This window comes from Glossina fuscipes, unplaced genomic scaffold (genome assembly GCF_014805625.2).
Source record: "Glossina fuscipes isolate IAEA_lab_2018 unplaced genomic scaffold, Yale_Gfus_2 2, whole genome shotgun sequence".
NCBI classification, from domain to species: domain Eukaryota; kingdom Metazoa; phylum Arthropoda; class Insecta; order Diptera; family Glossinidae; genus Glossina; species Glossina fuscipes.
The window spans coordinates 25177560-25201773 of NW_023998416.1; the positions used below are offsets into that span (position 1 = coordinate 25177560).

Sequence of the window (24214 nt, forward strand, 5' to 3'; positions counted from 1 at the left end):
AAAGTACGTATTTGAATAATTGATGACGGATAATTAATAAAATTTCAAAAATTTTTTGTTTTCCATATGAATTACTCTATTTTCTTGCCATAGTTTTAATTTTTGCATTACAATTAGTGCTTATACTAGACGTTGAATGCTTTCATAATGTCTAACAAGATTGGAAACGTCCATTGGCCTTCATGCGTTCAAAGGACTTTTCAGCGTTGTAGGTCCTAAAAGAATTTAGAAAATAGAAATTTTTGCCATTGTTTTGTATCAAAGGAAACTTACTTATAAAACTCGGCATAAGCGGCTTTACGAGGATCATTGACAAATACCTTAAAGGCCACTGTCACGAGAGTCGTTAAACCAAGAGCGAGAGCTAAATTACGCTTGGTTTGCAAATGATGTAAACCACGCAAATTGGGAGCAGATCCAACAGCAGGAGGATTGGCCATTTTTTCTGAAATCTGACACAAAACAATTAAGTGTTTTTCATATAAAACTTGAAAGATTACGTAATATTTTTCTATGCATTAATTTGTTTTGTTTAATATATATTTTTGTTAATGCAAGACAAAAGATAAGGATTCATATTTTAATAAAATATTTTAAATATTTACAATAATATATTTTTATGAAATTACTATTACCTCTTTTACGAAAATGTATCACAAATACCTTGTTTAATGGATATGTCAATAAATTTATAAACAGCTGTTCGAATAAAATGTTTTCGAAAATTCCATCAAATTGTAGAAATAAAGGGTTGCTAGATTTAAAAGTGCGGAAATTTATTCTTAACGCAATTTGTAAATCTATTTAATACCTTAGAAATTCCCTTTTTTGGATTCTATAGTAGTTATTATATTTTTTACTCAGTAAAAGAAGATTATAAATAAATTCGTTTGTTTTTATTATTTGCTCTTTATAGCTTTATTTTTTTTAATATATCATTGCATTAATTAATATGTTTGATTAAATTATTTTCCCTACCAATAACATCAACACTTATTTAAAAGACATTTAAACACAGTTGCTAAAAAAAATTGAATGCCTATTAAACACGTCTAGAAATTATATAAAATGGCTACAAAAGACTGGAAGGTGTATTAGTTATTTCACTTAAATCTGTGTGTAATAAAAGCTAGTGGTCTCTATCTAACTAGTGTTAAGTTACATATAAACATTGCAGATTCATTAGTACTTGATATCGTCCAAGTCGCGAAGTGGAAGTCAAATGCAAATGGCGGTTGTTATTGTTCGTGGTCGAAAATTTTTACAAGACGAATTTTTTTTACAAATTTCAACAAGAAAATCTAATTAAATTGTAGTAAATGTACGATTAAATTAAAATTCAACATTTTTGCAAACGGAGTGCGTAATAATACTAAAGTAAAGTATTAATGAAAAATGAAAAACTGAAACGAAAAAGTATGAAAAATTTTTCCTCAGTAATCATACTTTTCTGGTCCCTGCTACCAATACAGCAACAACAAGAAAAGTGTGTAACTGCTTCGTACATTCGTTTTCTACGCCAATGAGTTGGTTGCTCTGCCTGTGATCTCGCTAAGCTTCATGCATAGGCTTCAACTCCAAATGATAATATCACATGCCAAAAACAAGGAAAGTCAAAACAAAATGTGTGGAATCGTACCTTAATATGGATTACAATTTTTATATGAAGGTGTTAATTTTCTGAGAGGGAAAAGGTAGTTTCATTAATAAGTGTAAGGTGAGAAAATTAAAAGTATTGCTTAACAAAAGTGCGTAAAAACAGTGAAAATAATATATAGTTTGTGATAGGCGGAGGGCCAAGAACCCAAAGAAAAAAATTAGCAATAACTATTGTACAGCAACATCAGGCGATTGGTTGACCGCTTGGCTTGCTGTGCAAAAATATTTAAAACAATAATTGTGTAAAGAACATGTGTGGAAAAAATGAAGTAACAATTACATTAATATATTGTATGTATGCAAGTGCGTATAGGGCATAGTGGCCTCTGCATTAAAACTTTGTTTTGGCAATTTGTTTAAATAAAATAGAGTTACCGTGAAAAGCGAGGAGAAAATTTTCTTAGAAAAACCGTATAAAAAATAGTTTAAAAAAAAACTTTTAGAATGCAGCTCTGAATGCTGGCTGGTATGGCATTTCGGTAACGTGATGTAGTCTTTAATCTTTAAAATGTTTGACATATTTATTTTTTACTATAAATTCAATAAGAAAATTTCATAAACAATTTAAGAATTAAATAATAAATTCATATATTTAGTGTTGCCATATTAAAGCCTTCGAATGCTTTAGGACTAAAAAAGAAAATACGATAAAATATTTTTATACAAGTATATAAAGCAAATGTAACAACAATAATTGTAATAATATAAATACCTTAAACATCGTCATCATAAACAGCCACCCATATCACCACCATCAAGTGTTTCAGATGATAAACTGGAAATTTATGGCCAGAAATTGAAAAAAGCGTATACGCTGATATATTTTTGTCTTTTATTTAGGCGGCATGAATAAAATTACAAATGTACATTTTTTATATTATTAAACACCGCCGTACTTTAACTACTAATTTAAAAATTAGTAAAGGCTCACTTGATTCTTAAAATTAAAAAAACATCTTCGTCAAGTGCGATTGTGTGATGATATGCAACTTAAACAGGTGAGTTTTTTAATTTGAGACTTTACTTTATTTTGTCATACAATTCAATTTAAGCAGTGCAGTAGTGTTTGCGTTTGGGGGTTAGGCAGGCTGTCAGGGTCATTTGAGGTCTTTAATTTCTTGGCACGTGTTGTAAACTTTTTAGGGATAATTATATATGTCATGGGACTAATGGACAAAATTAAAATGTACTTATATTCCTTTAACTTCATTTAAGCAAAATTTGTATATAATTTAAAATAGTTGGAAAAATATCAACATCATATTGCATTTATATTCATTCGTTGCATGTATTTATTTAGTTTCGTGGGATCCCTTATTTTCTCTTTCCAAAAAAAAGTGGTGCCAGGTTTGAAATAATTGTTAATAATTTTATTTAAAGAAGTGTACAATTTAATTAAGTACTTGTTAAGTGAGCTTAAATAATTTTAAATTCCATGTTGGTTTTTTTTTAAAATAGTAGAGGTAAAGAATTAAGCCTGAAAACTTTAGCGTTATTGGCAATCATCGCTTTTCTTTCCTTTTTTTTCTTTTAATTTTTCACTCGTTGCTAGTTTTTCTATTTTCTTCTATATCTTTTTACTTTAACTAATACACTTGTGTTTTAACGAGTGGTTCTCCTTAGAAAAGCTAGTAAAAAATGGCGTCAAGAGTTATGAGAAATTACTAATAAAAAAAAAATATTTTAATTGTGAAATTCGTAAAATAAGAAATAAATAATTATATCTAAAAGTGAAATTCATTACGAAAATATAAAAATTGTTCTTATTATGTTGCTATTATTTTTCCTTGTTGATTTCCAATAAGTTGTATAGTGTACCCGTTCTGACTAACGCAGGATGTACGTGTAAAAAGTGTCTGGAATATGAATAGTAGAAAAACCAGAAATGTCAAAAACTTGTATTTTTTTCAATATTGTACGTAATATGTACGAATGTTTATGGGCACAGTGGAAAAACATATGAAAATAGTATTTAGTAACGAATTTGGTAAATGAAGGAATATCTGATAAAAGTAAATGTGTATAATAATGGTAAATAAATTAAATTTTAACTAGAAATTGCTTTCATTCTTGGCATTGCCATATACATTAAATAAAAATTGTACTTAATAAGATTTAAGAATTTTCTACGAGACGGTTTTAAAGATTAATTTCGTTGCAATTGCAGCAGCTTGAACCGTGTATGCGGATAACGTTTCAAATTCCTAAGGATGCGGCGCAAAGGTTACGCCAATTGGCTACCGAGGGCAATGCGGCTGTGCGAGCCCTCGGTATTCGTTCCGTACAATTAGAAGGCGATTCTGTGATATCACTGAATATTGGTGAACAGCAAATTGATGTCAAAACAACAGGTAAACAGCAATAAATTTGTTTTGCAAGACGTGTCACTAAATAACTAAAAAAATTTATTAGATAATATAATTGGCTTGGGTTCGCAGTCGTCAGGAACGTCTGCTAGTGATGTTGGCAGTAACAATGCGGATTTCAGTGACTTATCACAATTGCTTACTTCGGGTAATTTTCCCGCCTCCACTTCTTCTGGAAATGGTTTTGTGCAGCAACAGCCACCACCGTTGCTTCAAACGCAACAACAAAACAACATGGCACCAAATGTTGCCTTTTCTAGTGGAATAATTGGAGAGGGGGCAGGTATTTCGTTGCAACAGCATCAGTTATTGCAACAACGACGGAATATGATGCTTGGAGGTCCAAGTACTAGTAACGCAGCTATAAAACAACAGCAAACAGGTGTTTTTAATCCGGTGCCCGCAGGAGGACAAAATCAGTCCATATTCAAATCACCCAACACTGTTTGTCCCATGGAAGGCAAAATACCGGTGCCACCTTCGTTGCAAATGAGTAGCTCCAGTACGACAAGTGCAAGAGAATTTCCGTTTGAAAGTATGCGCCAGGCTCGGGTGTTGCAAGGACGGGACAACGCTTTGAATGCCGTAGGGTCAGTAGGCACACCGCCGGGCTTATCTTTAACGGCCGGAAAGCCTGCTATGACGACCGTATCTAGTGTACAGCAACAACAGTTAATGAGTGGCTTGGGACCTCCACCTAACGTTGCGCTTAAAGTGATAAAAAATCCGCAAAGTGGTGAATTAATTACAACAACAGTGGCAGCGGGTTCGAGCAAATCGCAGTTTTTGCAACCACCTCCTCCTCCGTATCCAGGAATGGGAGCTCCTGCTGTCAACTCTCCTGCCTCTTCTATTCCAGCGTCAGTTGTTCCTCAGTTAGTGAAACCAGTACAGAATTATTTGCATTCACGAGTCGCACCCCCGCCTTCGCCATCACCAGCAACGGCGTCGAATGTAGCTTCCGTTAGCAACAACATTGCAATGTCATCACCTCTGCTAGTAAATCTATTGCAAAATGACACAAGTTCTTCGTCAACTGCTCTACTAGGGAATCAAATGAAGACATTGACGTCGCCGCAACATCAACAACAACAGCAGCAGCCGAGCTTGATACAGCAAACGTCTCCACTTATGGCTGGTATGAGTCCGCAACAACACCTAATGAACTCTCCTTTGAGGTCCTCTTCAACTCCAAGTAGCGATTTCATGGTGCCGCAGACACAACAGACACAGCAAACGCAGATACAACAGCAACACAGTGCCACAGGGTCCGGAAATTCAGAAAATGTTTTAAGCGTGCCTTCATCACCTACTACTAATGTGCTGCGCACTATACAACAAACACAACAACAGCAGAACATATTAAGTTCGAGCAATAACAACTTGTTTGTTCAACAGCAGCCGCAGCAACGTTTTCAACAGCAACAAGTATCGCCTCAGCAAGCAAGTTTGTTACGTCAGCAACAATTACAACGGCAGCAACAGCAAATGCATCCGAGCCAGCAACGCTTCTTAGCACAACAACAACAGTCACAACAGCAGCCGGGTCAATTTCAACAGCAGCAAACCCAACTGCTGCAACAACAAACTGTGGCCGTTAATTCCCTCTTGGCTCAGCAGCAAATTCGCCAGATGCGTGTCACTTCGGTACAAGCGCAACCACAGTCGCCGTTACAACAGCAAAGATTGATTGGCATGGCAACGCAACAACAGCAGCAGCAACAACAATTGCCGCAGCAATTTATGGCTGTTGCGTCTGGAGGGATGTCACCAGCAGCATCACATTCGCCTGCTTCCAGTCATCACTCAATGCATAGTCCCCACATGACGTCACAGGCCCATCAACAGCAGCTGCTTTCCCCCTCAACAACGCCTGCGCAATCACCTCATAATCAGCTTGCACAGCCATTGCTGCCTCCTCCTGCTGCCTCACCTGCCTTAACGCACAATACCAATATGCAAACCTCTCACGTAGTACCTTCCTCCCCTTCGCTCTCAGCCGCTAATGCCGCAGGTAGCAGTGTAAATTTACCGCCTCCGCCCGACTACAACTCAGCAGCTGCCGCCTCAGTCTCTAGATGGTCTGCATCTATCAATAAACCCATGGATTCTGCCACAAAACGTAGCTTTCAAGAGTTTACACGTTATCAGATACAATACAATTTGCAGCAACAACAAAACCAACAGCACAGGCAGATTATTAATGAAATCGCCAATTCTTTGCATGGGGCTGCTGCCACACAACACGAGAGTTCGATGAGTAGCTCAAACTCGGAAATGAAAACGAGCAGTTCAGTTATTCACGGTACTGCGTCGGCTCAAACTGGAGGTACTAGCGGCAGTACCTTAGAAAGTGGAACTGTATGTGATGATCTGTCTGATCCGTTAATAACACTTTCCGATTTGGATGCCTTAACGACAAACGATTTGGATGCATTGTTGCCCACCTTGAGCTGTGATATTGATTCTACTTTGAGCCTCGATGATAAGAATGAATTAGAATCGCTTTTACAAGATGCAAAAGATCTCGATTTGGATTTAATAGAGGAAAATTTATCGGCGGTCGGTATGGATATAGATGAGACCGCTTCTTCCTTATTAGGAGGAACCGATGCAGAAATGCCACCGAACGTAACGTTGAGTGTTGATCAATTAACTTTACACCAGTCGCAGCACCAGCAACCGCAACAGCATCAAATGATACAGCAGAGCCAAATCATGCAGCAGCAACAACAGCAACAAATGTTAGTGCAACACCGTCAACAGCAAGAGCATCAACAACAGCAGCTACAAATTCAACAGCAAAGTCAACTAATGCAACAGCAGCAAAAACCGCAACAGCAAACTTTACAGCAACAACAACCGATACAAGTTAACCAAAATTCAGTGCCTCAGCAACAAATGCAGCAGCAACAACAACAATTTCTTATGAATTCAAATCACTCACAACAGCAAGAATTGCTTCCGCGGCAAAATATTAGTAAAGTTACACCGCCTGCATCTAACAGTAGCACCAGTACTACAGGTAACTTAACTAGTACAATTGCGACGACTTCGATCCAGCCAAAACAATTTTTGATTAATCCTTTAACTGGGGAATTGGAACCTGGTCCCAGTGACGATAGTGAAACAGAAGCCGAACAAGAGACCCAGCATCGGTCATCAAAGCAAGCACACAATAACAGTAACGTGAGCAACTACACGCCAAACAATAGTGCAAATAGCATTTACGATTTGGTACCGAATACAACGCATTTCTCTGAGGATTCCAATTCAAATTCTTGCGGCACAGGCATTTCGAAATTGTCCACAACAGATCATAATAGTGGAGGTGGCGCTTTAACACCTCTTCTGTTGGGCACTGGATCAGATACAGAAAAGTCCCGAGACTCTTTGGTTTCTAACAAATCTCAAAGAAATAAAAAATCTGGCAAAACACCAATAGGAGTGTGCAATAAATTAGGTGAAGAAACCGATTCACAACGCTTAACTACCAGTTCTCCTTCGGTAAATGCGATTATTTCTGGTAATGCGACGTCAACGGGTAACAAACGATCCAAAACAAATTTGTTACGTGAAAAATTACAACAAGGATTACGTGAAAAGAAAAGTAAAGAAGCATCTACATCAACGTCAGCAAAACCAAAGCGGGAACGAGCCAAAGCAGCTAATAAGTCTAAAATTGCAGCGGCGACGCCAACAGCAAGTCACATTAGTGCGAGTGGTGCAGTGACAAATATGTTCAGCCCCGCGACGACAAGTAAAAATGTAACCGGTTTGACGGTCACTTCAAGCTCTTCAGGTATTGACGGTAATTCTTCTGCAACTGCTACAACGACAACGACAGCTGAGAAAATCAAACTACGATTAAAATTAGAAAAATCGGAACCTGTTTCACCAGCATATAAAGTTGAAATGAGCTTTGGTACGGATAGCGACCCAAATCAGCAGCAGCAGCAGCAGCAGCAGCATCAATCACAGTTAAACGCACAAATATTGGCGAGTAATGTCATGCAACAGCAAATGCAACAGCATAAACAAATTTTCACGAATCCAGCAACACATCAATCCCAGATACAACAGCAAATGGCTTCACAACAATTTCAACAGCAGCAACAACAGTTTAGTAACTTCACAGTACCTCAACAAACTATTGGTGGTGGCTTATCTTCGCCGTCAGTAGGCGTTACTCCGGATGAACCGCGAGTTCCGCCACTGCATATAAGTTTGCGCGGTGGTAAAAACTCTATTGTTATTAAAAATAATCGAAAGGAACGTAAAAAGCTTTCGAATGCAAATAACTCAAATGAATTGAGTGCCTCAGATGAGATCGAATCTAAGTCAAGGGGCCAGTTGAAGCGGAACCATTTGATTACTGATTCCAACAATGTTATTGACGAGGGCGTTTTACATCATAAACAATCCAAATTGCATACGGCTACGAATGTCTCAACCGCGCAACAACTGAATGGAATGCCTAATTCCGATAACAGGCTTAAAACATCCAATAATCATTCTGCAATTGTAGCCGGAAAGAATGGTCTTACTATAAATACAACAGAAGCGTTGAAGAATCACCATCATTCTATAATGGAGAGCGTTACGTTAGGCTCTACGAATATAGGAACTGTCCCACATATGTCAGCTCAACAATTATTGCAGCCCAGTACGCAACAGCAACTGGCTAAGATTACAACGTTGCCGAACAGCATTACTCTTAGCACGATAACACCGAACAGTGGATCGGGAATGACCACTCACACCAGCCATGAAAGCAATTTGAATACCGCGCGAGTTTTGAATAATTTGCAGCTGAAACATAACCTCAAAACGACAGCCACTATTACGCCGATAGGAGGTAAGCCTTTGACGAAAAGTCACAAGCCTCCGTCATACCTAACGGCTGTGCAACAATTACAAATGCAGAAACAACAACAGCAACAATTGGCGACCCTGTCGGAAAAGCAAACGCAGCAGCAAATGATAGCGGCCGCCGTTACCATGCTACCGAGTGCTACTACATTGAAGCGCGTAGAAATAACAAAAGTAGAACGTAAAGACGTGAGCGGGAAAGTAATTGAACATGTACTCCTTAAATCTAATGAGCAAGTAGTAGCCACCAGTAAAAGTAATACCACCATTACAGCGTCACCGACTAGCAATGCTATTAATAATAATAATTCCATGACAAATAGCGGAGATAAAACGTTAAACACCGATACGGGGAATCGTGATATGGTTATGGGTAAAAATGGCACGGATATCGGTGCTGAATCAATGAACGGTGTTACCTGCAATAACACAACGATAACAACCACTGCAACTACAGTCATTACCGCAATATCCAGCAATAATGGTGGCAACAGTAGCAATAATGTAATGATAACACCCTCTAATAATGCAGTGCACAATGCCAGTTGCACAGTCGTATCGACAATAAGGAACTCGCCATCAAGTAATGGCAATGGCACCCCTGCGCATCCGAACAGTAGTGGCAGCGGTGGCAATAGTGGTGGAGGCGAAGATAGTGGCATAGAATCAATGGACGCTCTTTCGGAAAAAAGTCCACATCAGGCGACTTCTTGCAGTCCTCAAGCTCTGCAACCGCAATTGAGTACGGAGAAAAGCGTAGGTACAATGACTGGTACAACCAATAAACAATTTAACAGTGCAGCAAAAAATGCGGTCGATAATTTACCAGTAACTCAGGCGGAGCTTAGCATTGCTGATGATGAGATTGAAAAGGCTTTGGCTAAAATGGAAGGTTTTGCCGACGACGATATTTGCATGAATGATGAGGATAATAACAAAGGTGACAACTATAAACATGAACAATCAAAACTTAATGGTGACCATAGATTGATATTAGACGAACATATAAACACAGGTCTTTACAGTGTCGTCGGAGATGATGATGATGATGATGACGACGATCTCATAAAAAATTTGACGGCCAGTATTTTGGAGGAAGCAGCTGAAGGGGAAAAGGAAGCTGCCAAAGCAAAACTAGAGGCCGAATTCAATGAAAAAACTTCATCATTATCATCAATTGTGGAATTGTCGGTGAATGAAGAAAGCAGAATCAAAGATATTATGGATTCTACGTTAATAAAAAGGGAATTGGAAACCAAAGTGTCTGCGTTAGTTGGACTCGATGACACAATTAAGGTAACTACTGTACACAATAACAACAACAACAATAATAATTACAACAAAACAGCGGAAAAAAAATCCGAAAGTATTATAAAAAAGGAAAGCCTAAAAGATCGCACCACAGCAGCCATGACCGACGCCAAACCGAAGGTAAATGATAAAGAAGTTAAGTCGGAACTAATGGATGCTGAGGGTGGTGGGCTTTCACCTATAACTATTGAAATACCAATTCAAGCAGATATTGATTTACCGAGAGTGCGTACTAGAGCAAGTAGCCGTTTAGGTAGTCCGATGGATATCGTTCCCAAAATAAGCCCACCACTAGAATCAACAAGCAATATTACAAACTTGCAATCTGGCAATAAGCACGTTGTAGGTACCAGATCGACTGGTCATATAGAGCGCGCTAATCTTGGACCAAATGCGAAATCTTCTATCTCCAGCACAAACATCACTGCCGGGACTATTATTAGTTCGGGAGGAAGCGCAGGTTTACATCATCATGGCAATAAACGTAAAAGAGAAGAATCGGAAGCCGCCAATAACGGGAACGGTGAGTTTAATCAGGATATTAAACGTACTCGTAGCGGTAGTACAGGTGGCAATGCATCCGTTAATGTTGAGATTAGTGATAGTGGGGCAAATGATAGGAAGTCTGATATAACTGATCCGGCTGCAAATGAAAAGGACGTTAACAAAAAAGCAGAGGAATCTTCTGATTCAGATGAGCCTTTAATTGAGGTGGCGGGTAAGGTCAGGAACTCTAAAGTAGGAATTGCTTGCAGCAATGAATTGGGGCTGAATACAAATCATCCAAATAATAACGCGACGATAGTCACAACAGCTGGGGCAATTATCTTAGATAATACGGAAAAAGTGACTCGCAACAGTCGTACACAGCAACAGCACAGTAGTAAGTAGATTTTTTCAATGCCGGCCAAAATATTTAATTCCAATTTCAATCTTTAGAATTATTAACAACTAATACAACCGCAAGTACTGAAATTGCAAGTACAACACCGGGTTTAGCAAATTCCGTAGTAAAAAGTGCAAACAAAAATTCTGTGGGGAGTGTCAGTTGCCAAGCAAATCATAACCCAGCGACTCCTTCTAACGGTACAGCCGTGTTAACAAATGCCTGTGCCACAGTAGCGACGTCAACAGTACCACATGCGACACGAGGTACCACCAGTATCAATCACTCATCCGGTTCCGTCAATGCCAATAATAATAATAATAATAATAATAATAATAATAATAATAATAATAATACTAACAATAACAATTCCGGTGAAACAGAAAAAATAGGTACCCGCCGAAGCGTTAGAGCATCTGCAGCAGCTAATAAAATTATCTATACACGTGGCGGAGCTATGGGAGGCGTTCACAATAATACACATTCACTGAACAGTACCGAAAAAACTTCAGGAACAACCAAAAGTAATGCTGGCATTAGTGCAGCAACGGAAACTGCGGCCGAGGCTCGAAGAAAAACACGAAGTGCGGGTAATTTATAAAATATTTATTTAATTCAGATAATTTTTATAATGCGAGATTATTATCGATTTAGTAATAGGTGAAACTTTGCTAACTGAAGGACGTCGTAGAAGAGGCTCCAGAGACTATAAGTGACCAATGTCTTGCGCCTCGGCTGTGGGCACACATGAAATTACCGATTGTATTTCAAGCGATGAAGACGCTGATGATGATTACGAATGTGTTGAAAATAGATCTCAAAATTCTTTACAACATATTAAAATGGATTTTTCTGACACCGAAGATTTCGTTACAGCCGAGACGCAGGATAAAATTGATAGTACTGATGTGTTTAGGGGCTTCGAGAAAGTCCTAATATTGAATGAAGGAGAAGAGTTAGAAGCGCTGGAAGAGGAAACCAGTCAAAGTCGACCAAGTCCCACTACAAGTGTCATAACTTTAGAAAGAACTAAATCTGATGATGATGAGGATGATGATGATGATGATGATGATGACGACGACGACGACGACGACGACGGAATGGCTTGCCTGGTAGCACCCGAACCTCATGAACTATTGGCCCTAGGCGATGATGTAACAGCAAATCTTTTGCTACCAGAAATTCAACCTAGCACGGCTTTGGACTGCTCTACTTTTGGCGATTTCGATGAGTTTAATATATGTTTAAATAATATGTTAAACGACGACGATGTGCATGATTTGTCACCTTCAGCGGTAATAGCTGACACAATTTCCACTGAAGTCGAGCAAATGTTTGACACGACCGTGAGTAAATATGATGAAAATAAAAGCGATGCTAATTCTTCAATGGCGGCTGAAAAACAAAATAACAATTACGTAAACGGTCAAGTCGTTTCAGCCGAATTGGACTTATTGAATATGGTGCCACTCGATGATCAAACCGCTAATTACAATTTCACAAATGAATTTATTGACCGGAAAAACACCACCACCGCGGGTAATAGTTCTACTTCGAATATTATTTACACGAGTCATGGAAAACACGAATTCGTTGTCGACGCAGACTTAGATTTGAACATAATGGAAACAATTAACGAAGAATCATCCACTTGCAATTCATCCGTATCGACTGTATCCGCCTCTATTACCACTGAAAACTCGACAGCTTTAAACGTCATTAAACGCAATAATCAGAGCATTGTAAATATATTTCAATAGTAGATGCTAGAGAATTAGAAAAAGAGCGTACTATGCTAAATACTGGTTCATTTCTCGAATGCAGCCTAATCTTATGAATTCTTATGTGTGACCTTAAAGGTTAAACATATAAAAAAAAAAAAACGTCACATAATTATGTATATTTGTAATCTTTTTCGAACTTACTCTTTACGATACAGTGAAAAGTTTCAACAACTGATATGCAAGAGGATATATTAAAAAATTTTCATCTATCGCGAAATCTTGTTTGCATCATCGTTATTAACGGAAATTCCATTGTTGAGAAGTTTCCCTGCATCTAATTCGAAAAGTGTTGAATTTTTTCAATTTTCTTTTTATATTTAGATTTATTTATCTAGTCAAATTTTTATTTAAATTCTTTTTAAAAATTTTATCTAGAAAAACTTGCAGTAATATTTTTTTAAACAATATTCTTGCATTCATAGTGAGTTTTAGTGCAAAGACTTTAGCCCATTTGTGCTGCAGAAAGGAAAAAAGAAAACGTTCAGTCTACGCATAATCAAAAAAGCGGTTAATTTTTTTTTCTTTTTTTTTTTTTTTGCTTAAACCCCACAACCGATTTTGAATGATACTTTTATTTATTTTTAATACTTTTTAGTCGTGATCCGATCTAAGGAGCTTTTTAAGCTGAGCATCACTTAGGTGAAAGCAATTCGGAAACATTAGTTAAATTTTTGGTTTCGTAAACCTCCATATCCATAATTGAATTGATATAACATTGCAATATAATCGAGCTTTTGTCCATCATCATGTTTTATAGATGAATAACGAAAATTCCTTCAAAATGGAATTTGCTAAATTTCTTACCCAATCCGAGGGGTAAGCGTTGAAAATTCCACTTGCTTATTATGCAACAAACTTTAACCAACCTCTGGGTTTATTTATTCACAGATACTTTGATATACAATTTTGATGACTGCGTTATATCTATTGTCGCGAGTTTTGTATTAGTCGCTTAGCAGAATTGCTTTCGCTTGTCTTGGTGACGAAAGTTGATTCCCAAATTGAATCGTTTCGATTCTCAACGACGGGAGCAGTCATAATGAAAGTCTCCATTTTTTTTTTACCGGTCTTTTGGGGGACTCACTAAACGGAAGAAACAAAAGCGATTTTCAACAAGACTTTATCGTTCGACGTTTTATTTTTTATTTTTTTTTTGCAATTCGAACTCTTTCTGTTTTTTTTCCCCCCCTCTTTGTCTCTGGTATTTTTATTCTCACATTATGTTTGCTCTACTTTACTAAATGGGCTTTTAAAGTAATTATCAGAGATATCGTTATCGGGCAGTCATTTTTATACCATTTCACTTTTCAAAAATACCTCAAATCGTTCACGGTTCATTTACGACGTTGCTCAAGTAGTAAAAATCTTCATTTAAAGGATCTCGGTCTTTAAATTTTACTGAGATAACTTTCACTGTTTATTCTCTCACAAGAAACACATCCGCAACACATATATATTTATCATTCTCTTTATATATATATATAAATTTTTTTCTACTTTTGTAAGACACAATGTAAATAGTGTAATCGTTTGCTGTACAGCTAAAATAGTTACATAAGTGTAATTTTTTTTTATTTTTATTCTATTTATCCACTGATGTATATAAGTTGTTGAAATATTTAGATATATTTTTTAACTTTTCTCGTTTTATTTTTTATTTTTTTTTATATCTTCTTTATTAATTAAAAAAGTTTTTATAGCTGAAATAAATTTAGAAGGTCTAGGGCTAGAAGACTAAATAATCGCTAAAAAAAACGTAGTTCATAAATTCATTTTTTTATTAGGAAAATTATTAAAAAAAAATAAATAAATAAATAAAAACAGAAACCACTTGGAAATGAGAAAATTGTACGCACTGCAAATTCCCCCTTCCCCCCGCAAAAAACAAATTTTTAAATTATCTACATAATTTAAACCTTTAATTTTTTGTTTATCTTGGATCGTCACTTAAATTGATCTAAAGAGTTAAATTTATTATCTTACTGACTTCATTAAGCAAAACTTCGACTTGCTACTTTGAAAATAGATTTCGAAGGTCAAATGTCCTAAAGGAATGTCCATCAAGACCAATTTATTACCACCCTTGGAAATGTCGGCATTAATTTTATTTTTAGGAAACGAAACGAGCGGCGATTTAGTAGAGAGAAATGCATTTTCAAAACTTTTAGTTATTAAATTGAATAGTTTAAAGCTCATCTAGCAAGAAAGAGTAGAGTTTATTTAATTGAGTTTCCATAGAAATTTGTGGCTTGAAGTTGATTGAAAATAGGAATAAACTTGTGCAAGATTTTTAATCCTGTCAATGCCTTCATCATGCTTCTCAAAATATCTGAATTTCGATCGCAAAATCTCCGAACTAAAGTAAAAATAGAGTAAGAAAGAGAAAGAGTTCAACAGAGACAGATATGTGGACTTATAGGTTCGCTTTATCAGTCAGGGTGCTGCATTAAATGCAAGAATGCGTAATTCGAAGTGCAGCGTTAATAAGAAACGGTATTTTTGGGCGAAAAAAATTTATTTTTTGTTTAATTGCTTAAATTAATTTTTAAACAAATAGTGCTATCTTTTTTCACTCTATGTTTCTCTACTTACGAAAATGTATTTTTTTTTATTTTTCCTGTATCCATAAAAAGCGTTTCGATTCTTTTATCTTAGGCAACTGTATTCAAAACATATATCTTTCTACGCCTTCAACCGAATCTAATTATATATATATATATATACAGAGTAACGCAATAATATGTTGTATTTTCTATAGAGTAAAACAAAAATTCATATTATAAGAAAATGAAAATTGTAAATACATAACGGAAATATTTAAACATTAAACTATTTTTGCTAAGTATTTATGAAAATAATAAAGAACAAGGAAAAAAGCTGAAAAAATATTTTTGCTAATTTTCATAAATAACAAAAATGAAAAAAAAAAAAATAAATAAATAAATAAAACTGAATTTCTTTTTCAAATTTTCATTATTTTTATAAATAAGAAAATTACTACAGTTTTCGTACGCACTACATACACTACTCTTACGCATATGTAAAATAAATAAATCCCTCCATTTCCTACTTTTCGAAAAACTCTTACGTATAAACAAAAAAAAAAAAAGAACACGTTTTGTTTTTTAATTTGTCTATTGTTTGTATAAATTATTCTTATTGCTATTATTATTATGATTAATACGTTAGTAACTCTACGGTATATAGTTTTTAAAACTTCAATAATTGCTTTTATTATATTCTTAATTAAAAAAGTAAAATAAACAAAAAAATTGAAAAAATTCTTTATATGTTTGTAGTATATATTAAATAGAATTAAAAAAAAAAATATATATATATATAGATATATATATATATATAATCTACAAATCTTTATGTACATTTAATTGATATAAAACAAAATCGAGCAAGCAAATAATTTTTAAGCTTAGTGTTTAAATGAAACGAAAATAATAATAATGATAAAAAACTCCCTCAATATTATATGAAAAATAAATAAGGAATAATAATAATATGTAATGAAAAAACCAAGTGTCTTAAAGAATTGTAGTATTAGTATATCTCTATTAATATATATATATAAATATATATATATAATTACATATATGTGTATGTTCATATATGTATTTATATGGACGAGCATATATGTACATAAATATATATATATATGTGTATGTATATATATTAAATATATATTAATTTAGTACATTCTTATTATTATTGAAAAAAAGAAAAAAAACCTTAAATATACAAAAGATAATAAAAATTAAAAGGATTAATTCACATAAACAGAAAATAATATTTAGTTATTACATTATTCAACTTGATTATATTATTTATATATAAAATTACAGAAAAGAGAATATCTATTTAACAAAAAAAAAAAAAAAAAAAAAAAAAAAAAAAAAAAAAAACAAAGAACAATTATTATTATATTATTATTATTATTATTATTATTATTATTCTAATTATTATTATTATAAAAGTTAATTCAAAACAAACATTATTGTAATTTAATTTTGAAAATGTGTAAAATAAAAAAAACAAAAACAAAAAAAAAACAAATTCCCTTCACCCCCTATATAAATGCATATAAAACAATAAAAAAAAACAATGTTTCATAAATAAATAAAAAAGCGTTGATTTATTCTTACCTTAAGTATGTATTTAAATTATTATACCCACATCATGGCAAGATGAGGGGTATATTTATTTTAGCAAAATGTTTGCATTGCCCACAAGGAAACTTTAGAGCGTTAAATTCTGAATTTATTTTAGCATGTCCATCGGTCCTTCTGCTCGCATTTGCAGCATCTGTGATAAACATTTCCCCTTTTTTGACGGACACACCTACAACGCCCAAAGGCGGCCTATACTATTCGCGTAAAAACGGAATTGTAAAGAAAATTTACAAAAGTAGTCCAAAGAAAAAGCGGAATATGTAAATTATGAGTTTTTTAGTACTTTTTATATTTTTTTTTTTTTAGTGCTTAGTATTAGTGTTTTGATCACCTGGCATAAATAGTAGTTGCTAGCTTTGCATTTGACGACATTGATTTTTTTATAGCGTGAAAAATCGGATTGGCGAAATTATTAAGAGTTAATCAAAAAAGATAAGATTTTATATGATCTTCGACGGACGAGAAAGCACCCTGAGATCAGATTTGTTTAAGAGAAATTTCTACATCAAATTAACTTAACAGATCATATTCCCACACTAAACAGAAGCTTAAGTGCATTGCTTGATCCACCGTTTATCGTATTGATCTATTCAGAGTCAATTTCTGAATCGATATAAGCTTGTCCGTCCGTCTTGTAAGCAATCAATCGGGGCAAGTAATCACATAACTTAAAGTTGAAATTGACGTAAAATTTTCCGTACTTGAATACTCTCCAATACTATAGGAGAAAAGTTATACCATTTTCTATCCGAGAATATTAAAAAAAAAGTGTTTTTGCCTTGTTCTTCACAAATTGTTCCTTTATTGGAAAATATAGGAAATTATCCATAACAATTTTAAAATTGTAAACAATAAATTTATATATAAATATTAACACCTTTCTGCAGTTTTTCCTGTATTTTTCGAAGTCGCCCTGAAGAAAACAGATTCACCTTAAAACGATATCATAAGTACTCCTCGCCGTAAATAATATTTAAGAATTATGGACTTATCGAGTATCAGCTTATAGCGTCTTTTGAAATGGTTATACTATATGAATGAATTATATCTCGATTTGCTTGAAATAAACTGAAATTTTCTCGGTTCGCTTTCCAGTCATTTTACCATTTAAAAATTTTGTGGGCCAATTTTTAACCACTTTATGACCACTTTTAAACTTGCTCAGTCTCATCTTTTTAGCGTAATTTAAAAAACCAAAAATAAACAGATAAATTTTTAAATCAGTGCTGAATTTCATTAATCAGGAATATTTGGATTTGATGAAATCTTTAATTACAAATGAAATAACAAAATTAGCATAATCTTCTCTTAAATACGACAGTGGGTATAAAAAGGTGAACGCTGTTAAATCGAATGAAGAAAGAAAATAAATACAAAACCATTGTTTTCGATTAACTAAAAAAGTAAACTGAATTGAGAACGCTTTGTAAGTCGAAGTCACCCTTTTTTGGAATTTGACCTAAAATACGGTTTGAACGGTGCTTAGAACCATCTTCCTCGGAGCCATCGTTTGAAAAATCACTGAAATGATAAAAATTTATTTAATGAATTACATTTTTCAATTCCATTATATATACCTTGGCTTGAAGCTATATGTTTTTTTAAGGAACTCTGATAAATCTTCCAGAATGGGTTGTGAGTGTAGAGACACGAATTGCTGCCGGCAAATTTTATTTAGTTCGGGCACGGTGCAGGCATGTGTCCAAAAGCAATCGTGTACAGAAACAAAAGTCAAACCTTGACGTTCGCAGTGCAGTGAAGTTAGCATCATATGAGATGAGTCCAAAGAATGTATAAAATTTGGCGGAAAAGCATTTTTTTGTTTCATAACATTAGGCTTTTCGTACAGGTCGGTTGAAATATTAAAAATGCGAGAGGCACTCTGTTTATAAGAATCTTGACGATTATAAGGTTGTACGACCGGCAGTCCCAACGGCGTAATCCATTCCACATTTTTGCCACAAACACCCGATATGACGCGAGCGCAAGCAGTGAACCAATCTTGAATTTCGCGTGTTGAAGTAAACATTTCACGTAAACTTAAAAACGTTTTCGTTGTGAGATAGGAAGAAGCTGGCCAAACCCAATCTTTCGGAAAATCATCGATATCTTTAAGCTGACGAGCAATTTGCAAACGAGCGCCATGCCTAGTAACGCCATACACCGTCGTCATTACTGTTTGCTTTATCACTTTGCGTTTAACAAAGCCTTTAAGAACTTCAGCGATTTGTAAGCCGGCTTAGGCCGTGACAAAGAGGGTGGAGCGAGTGTAAATTTGTCACCTTCTTCCTCTTCGCGGGCTGTTTCCACTAAGACCACAACACCGCTATACACATCTTGAGGAACGGAAGAAGGTGACAAATTTACACTCGCTCCACCCTCTTTGTCACGACCTAGGGCGGCATAGTGCTGTAAACCATTGCAGGAGCCATCCTGGTGAACAGGAAGACGACTTTGATATTCAGCTGGATTGGGCGATCGGTGGGCTTTCGTTATTTCTATGCAACAGGCCAGGGTCTGCCAAGGATTTTCTGATGTTTTCCACCACTGCCGTCCGGTCAAAGGATAGTCTGCCGAATCTAGAATTTCGGACATAATTTCTTCAGCATAGAGTAATCGTTCCCGGACGGAATCTCTCTTTTTCAAACCGGTAAGGTTAATGCAGTGTAATTTTAACCAACTAAATCCATCGATTCCTAAAGGCTGCGGTTGATCAAATATCAATAGACAGCGAGCCATGTCTGAGCCTAAGTGATTAAGATGTGGGGGCACTGGATAGACACGACCTCTAAAGTCCATGTTGTGTGGTAGCCAAAATACTTTGCGCCGGTACTAAAGGCAATTGAAAGACGATAAAGATTTTGCGATAGAAATTAAATTACTCACATGGTTAGCCAAAGACAATTTGTAAAGCGCATCGCACCATAAACTATACATTTCAGCCTGTTTACGTCTGCGAATCATTTTCTCTTTAAAAAGCTTATCTCGTTCTGCATTCGTTGCATTCGTATTATCCATCACAGATGTACTTGGTAACGGTGGCAAAGAACTGGGCGGTTGAGGGATATCTATTTTATGATCGCCGCCATTTTGGAAAACTTCGATTATAACGTCCAAAATCTTGTTTAGAAAATCATCATTTCTTATTAGCTTTAAAAAAAAAAAAGGAATACAATTCAACGTACATCTTCGTTAACACGCCATGGTATGCTAGCTAATTGATTTAATGAATCTAGAGCAGGATATAAGTTTTGAACGGGCATGTTATTAATACGATCCCATTGCTGAATGGCCTGTTTTTATAAGAGAAATAAATAATAAAATTTCAAAGAGTCAAAATATAATCGCTAACTTGATGGGGTAAACGTATTAAATCGGTCTTGTTAAGAAGGTAGCCACCGTTGTGCGGATTCACCCAGGGTTGTGGAGGGCACAACATTGGCACCAAATTAGAGTCGAATGTCAAAGTTTGTTGACAAGACGCTCTAAATAACCTAAATTAACAAAACTTTTAATTTTTGATTTTTTTAAGGCTGTACATATATTTAACCTGGACAAGATAGGATGTGGTTTAACTTCTTCTTGTACTATCCGTTTTTGATTGCGGAATAACGTGTAGAAAGCGGGTAAAAGATTCGGTTTTGTCTTCTGATATTGTCGCATTACATTCGCGTCAATTTTTATATCACGCATTAAAATATTGTAAAGAAATCGTCCTATACCCCTTACAACATTTGGTGGCCAGTTTGCGTCCTCTAAATCAATAGCGGAACCTGTGGCCCGACTTTGATGCACACATCGTTGCCAGATTTGCCGTGTATTATCGCTGGTATTGCCATGATGCCAAAAGTCACAGTATGAGCTATACACCTCGCCAACTTTCTCCAGGACACCGTTTCTTTTCTTAATTTCCATCTTATACCTATGAAAGAAAATCAAAACTTTAAAATTATATTGAAAATCGTTATAAAATATATAGTTAACCTATCTTGAACCGTTTGGCCCAAGGCTTTATGCAAAGAACTGATTGAGGGACTATACGTTTCAGAGGCTTCACCCAATTTATAGATTTCTTTCGTAAGAATATCTATATAATGCGAGATATCCAATGTTTTTAAATATATATAGCAGCTTATGTAACCCGGTGGCTTATAGCGCATCTGTGCTCTCAATGTATTCATATCACGACTAAGTCCAGCAATTATTTGAGAACGCCAGAGTCCTTCCATTTCTTTGAGCTTTTTTTGCTAATGAAAGAAAAAAAATTTATTATAAAAACGTATGAGAAATACTTTTAATAGTTCCATTACATACACAGTACTCTGTATTGGCGAACTCTTTGTGTACTGCGATGGATTTAATCGATATGTACCCATCGAGTTCAATTTTCAATTGCTCACGAGCCATTTGCTCCAGTTGTTCTTTGCTATAACCACGTTTGGAGTTCATGATTTCTGCTCCTTGCATGAAGTCAGTTGGTATCTCTGACGATCCCATCGGTCTTACATTTTCGTCCAAATGATTTACCAACGGGTTATCGTATAGCATTTTTGGCGGTGTGTAAATTGGTTCAAATTCGGGTAGTATCCTCTGTATAGCATCTAGTGCTATATCCCGCTGGTCATAGGCAAATTGTGACTTATCCATTATTTGATGCAGATTGAATCCCATATCCTTTGCCTTTTCAATATAGTGCCGGATTTTATTCAAATTATCTTCGGTTGGCTCTAAACGCCCCAAGCATTCAAATATGGCCGCAAAGGTTTGTTCATTAAATTTCCGGCCATCCTCTTCAATTATATTAAGACAATTAAACAATTTTTCGAATGCACCCTTCTCTGCGTAACCATGTAATATAATATTGTACAAATCGATTCCGATAAGGTTTTTCAAATGTTTGTATTTGGCTCCTTGACGATAGGCCAAAATAGTCGAGTATGCTCTGTTTATTAAACCAGCCGCAACGCAGACATTTAAATAGGAGTTAAGGTTTATTTTCAACGCCCGCTCTTTTGCTAACAATTCCTGCTCCTTACTTTGAAAAAGGCCTTTTTCGGATCTATAACGATTTAGTGAGGAAAATATTGATGTATTGTACAATGTTTACATCGGTTAATTTTATACCTTGATGTAGATTTTGATTTTCGTTTGACGGTCGTTCCCTTCTTCGATTTAATATCCACCTCTAGATCTTCAGGCGAGAAAAGGGGTACGGATGATTCTAAAAGGTCAACATCTTCTTCTGCCGATAAACTGTTTTGCGCACCGCTAGAAGCACTAAAATGAAAGTCTTATTACCTGTTTGCATTTGCCTACAGTTAAAGTTTTTTCTTTTTACCGATAGGTATTGTCGCTTATATGCGATTGATATTGCGTACTTTCTATAATGTCTTTAATGTTATCAATACTTTTTAGTATGTTTTGAATTTTTTCTGGATTGTTTAACAATTGCTGGTCTATGATATCTGATTTTTCCCCTCCAATAAATATCATTGGAATATCGTCATAATTGCCCGATTCAATCAGAGTCGGATTTAATAAATCCATATTAAATTTTCGATATTCTGTAGGCTGATTTAAGCATTTGGACGTCTGGGTTTTTGGTTTTAATCGTTTATTTTTGATTTTTTGAATAATTTCTTTATCTATTTTTAGAATAAATTCTTGCAATTTTTTTGATTTTAAACGTTTAACACGGTTTTTACGTTCACTGGCGGCATTATTGGTTACTGATAATTAAGAAAATTCGTATTCAAATTAGGTGTTAAATGTATTTTGAATTTCACTTACCTTCCAAAAGTTCAACGTATGTTGCTTTACGCTTTTTCCGTTTTCTTACTTTTTGATCCAAGGTCTCCGTGTTAGTGGAAACAGTTGACTGCGAACGCATGGAATTTGATAAATCGGCTGTAATAACATAAAATCAAGTACGTATGTATGAAATCATTTAATTATATATATATACATATATAACTTGTTTCTTACCATTAGCATTTTTATGGTTTTTTAGTAATCCATGCCATTGGCAATATATGGCTTTTTGATCTTCTCCATTAAGGAATGATTTTAATTTTGTAGGCTGCAGTAACAGTGTATTTTCTCTATATGGCATTCTTGAGCCAATGATATATCTGACCGCGTGTTGTTGTTGGCAAAGGGCAAATTTTATATTTTCCACTGTTACACGTTTAATCGTCAACAAACGATACATTGTTAAATTAGAAAATAGTTTCACAACGCTATAGTAACAAGATTTATGGATTATATACTATTTTTTTTAAATTTTAATAAAACTTTTTCTTGCATAACCATAAACTCCATCAAATTCTTATATGTTCGCGAGTGGAAAGAAGCAAAAAAAAGAAAAATCAAAACATTATATTAGCCGATAATCACATGGCTGTTAATAAGAACACTTTCCAAGTCAGCTGTAGGAAAATAACAATTCACAATAACAACAAAATGTTATTGAAAATTCGTTTAAAAGATCACTATTTTTGCAACTGTGTATTTCATACTAGAAAAGCAGTACCGTGTGTATATATCACATATATATACATATCTATATATATAATATATGCTATTATTACTTTTTAAAATCTTCAGTATCACTTATTCGGATTTATGGTTCTTGTTCTTCTTGTTCAATAATAACATTTAAAAGCAGAAACTCTATATTGATATATATATACGAAATATTGTATGTTAAATGATAAAATTGTTTCAGGGAATCAGCTTAGTTTGTTATTAAAAGAAAAATTTATATAATTATGTTTATTCTTTGAAAAATTTATATGGGGGAATTTACATTTTAGGCTAACTTGTAAAATTAAATAAGTTTAGTTCGCGTATCTTTTAAAACACTAAACATCTAGAGGAGATGATAGAAGAGCAAAAGCGACCAAGTCAAGGAAAAAGAATCGGGAACAATCAGGAAACCATTAAAAAGAATAACAAGTTCTTTTATATATATTTTTATATATATTAATAAAGCTATTTTAAATATATAATAAAGCTATTATATAGATAAAGCTATTTATATTTAAATATAAATTATATAAATTAATATACACCAACAGGAAGGATTACCCCGAAACAAGTTCATGATGAAGATATTTATTTTGAAAAACAAAACGATATAAACAAAGTGGGTTT

General features: G+C 34.8%; 3 protein-coding genes across 7 annotated transcripts; 1 reads left to right on the forward strand and 2 right to left on the reverse strand.

The window, feature by feature from the left end:
* Positions 1 to 51: 51 nt before the first annotated feature.
* On the reverse strand, positions 52 to 882 carry LOC119632794 (cytochrome c oxidase subunit 6C). Of its 2 annotated transcripts, XM_038025901.1 has the most exons (4): positions 812 to 882; positions 664 to 754; positions 274 to 452; positions 52 to 215 (listed from the first exon to the last, which is right to left on the reverse strand). In XM_038025901.1, the coding sequence occupies exons 3-4, from the start codon at positions 438 to 440 to the stop codon at positions 152 to 154; spliced, it is 231 nt and encodes a 76-aa protein (XP_037881829.1). In that variant the 5' UTR covers positions 441 to 452; positions 664 to 754; positions 812 to 882; the 3' UTR covers positions 52 to 151. The 2 variants fall into 2 exon arrangements, with proteins under 2 accessions (XP_037881829.1, XP_037881827.1); XM_038025899.1 differs by lacking the exon at positions 812 to 882 and having other exon boundaries at positions 636 to 755.
* Positions 883 to 2543: 1661 nt separating this feature from the next.
* On the forward strand, positions 2544 to 11901 carry LOC119632793 (myb-like protein P). Of its 4 annotated transcripts, XM_038025897.1 has the most exons (6): positions 2544 to 2657; positions 3827 to 4010; positions 4072 to 9837; positions 9913 to 11091; positions 11148 to 11684; positions 11749 to 11901. In XM_038025897.1, exons 1-6 carry the CDS (start codon positions 2643 to 2645, stop codon positions 11808 to 11810), a joined length of 7743 nt encoding a protein of 2580 aa, XP_037881825.1. In that variant the 5' UTR covers positions 2544 to 2642; the 3' UTR covers positions 11811 to 11901. The 4 variants fall into 4 exon arrangements, with proteins under 4 accessions (XP_037881825.1, XP_037881823.1, XP_037881826.1 ...); XM_038025895.1 differs by having other exon boundaries at positions 4072 to 11091; XM_038025896.1 differs by lacking the exon at positions 2544 to 2657 and adding an exon at positions 3571 to 3690 and having other exon boundaries at positions 4072 to 11091.
* A 6029-nt stretch (positions 11902 to 17930) lies between these two features.
* On the reverse strand, positions 17931 to 23410 carry LOC119633644 (DNA-directed RNA polymerase, mitochondrial). The gene is made up of 13 exons (XM_038027286.1): positions 23045 to 23410; positions 22850 to 22966; positions 22398 to 22788; positions 22184 to 22336; positions 21374 to 22118; positions 21044 to 21306; positions 20610 to 20981; positions 20412 to 20553; positions 20245 to 20352; positions 19946 to 20179; positions 19342 to 19891; positions 18637 to 19297; positions 17931 to 18580 (listed from the first exon to the last, which is right to left on the reverse strand). The coding sequence occupies exons 1-13, from the start codon at positions 23268 to 23270 to the stop codon at positions 18451 to 18453; spliced, it is 4092 nt and encodes a 1363-aa protein (XP_037883214.1). The 5' UTR covers positions 23271 to 23410; the 3' UTR covers positions 17931 to 18450.
* Positions 23411 to 24214: the final 804 nt, after the last annotated feature.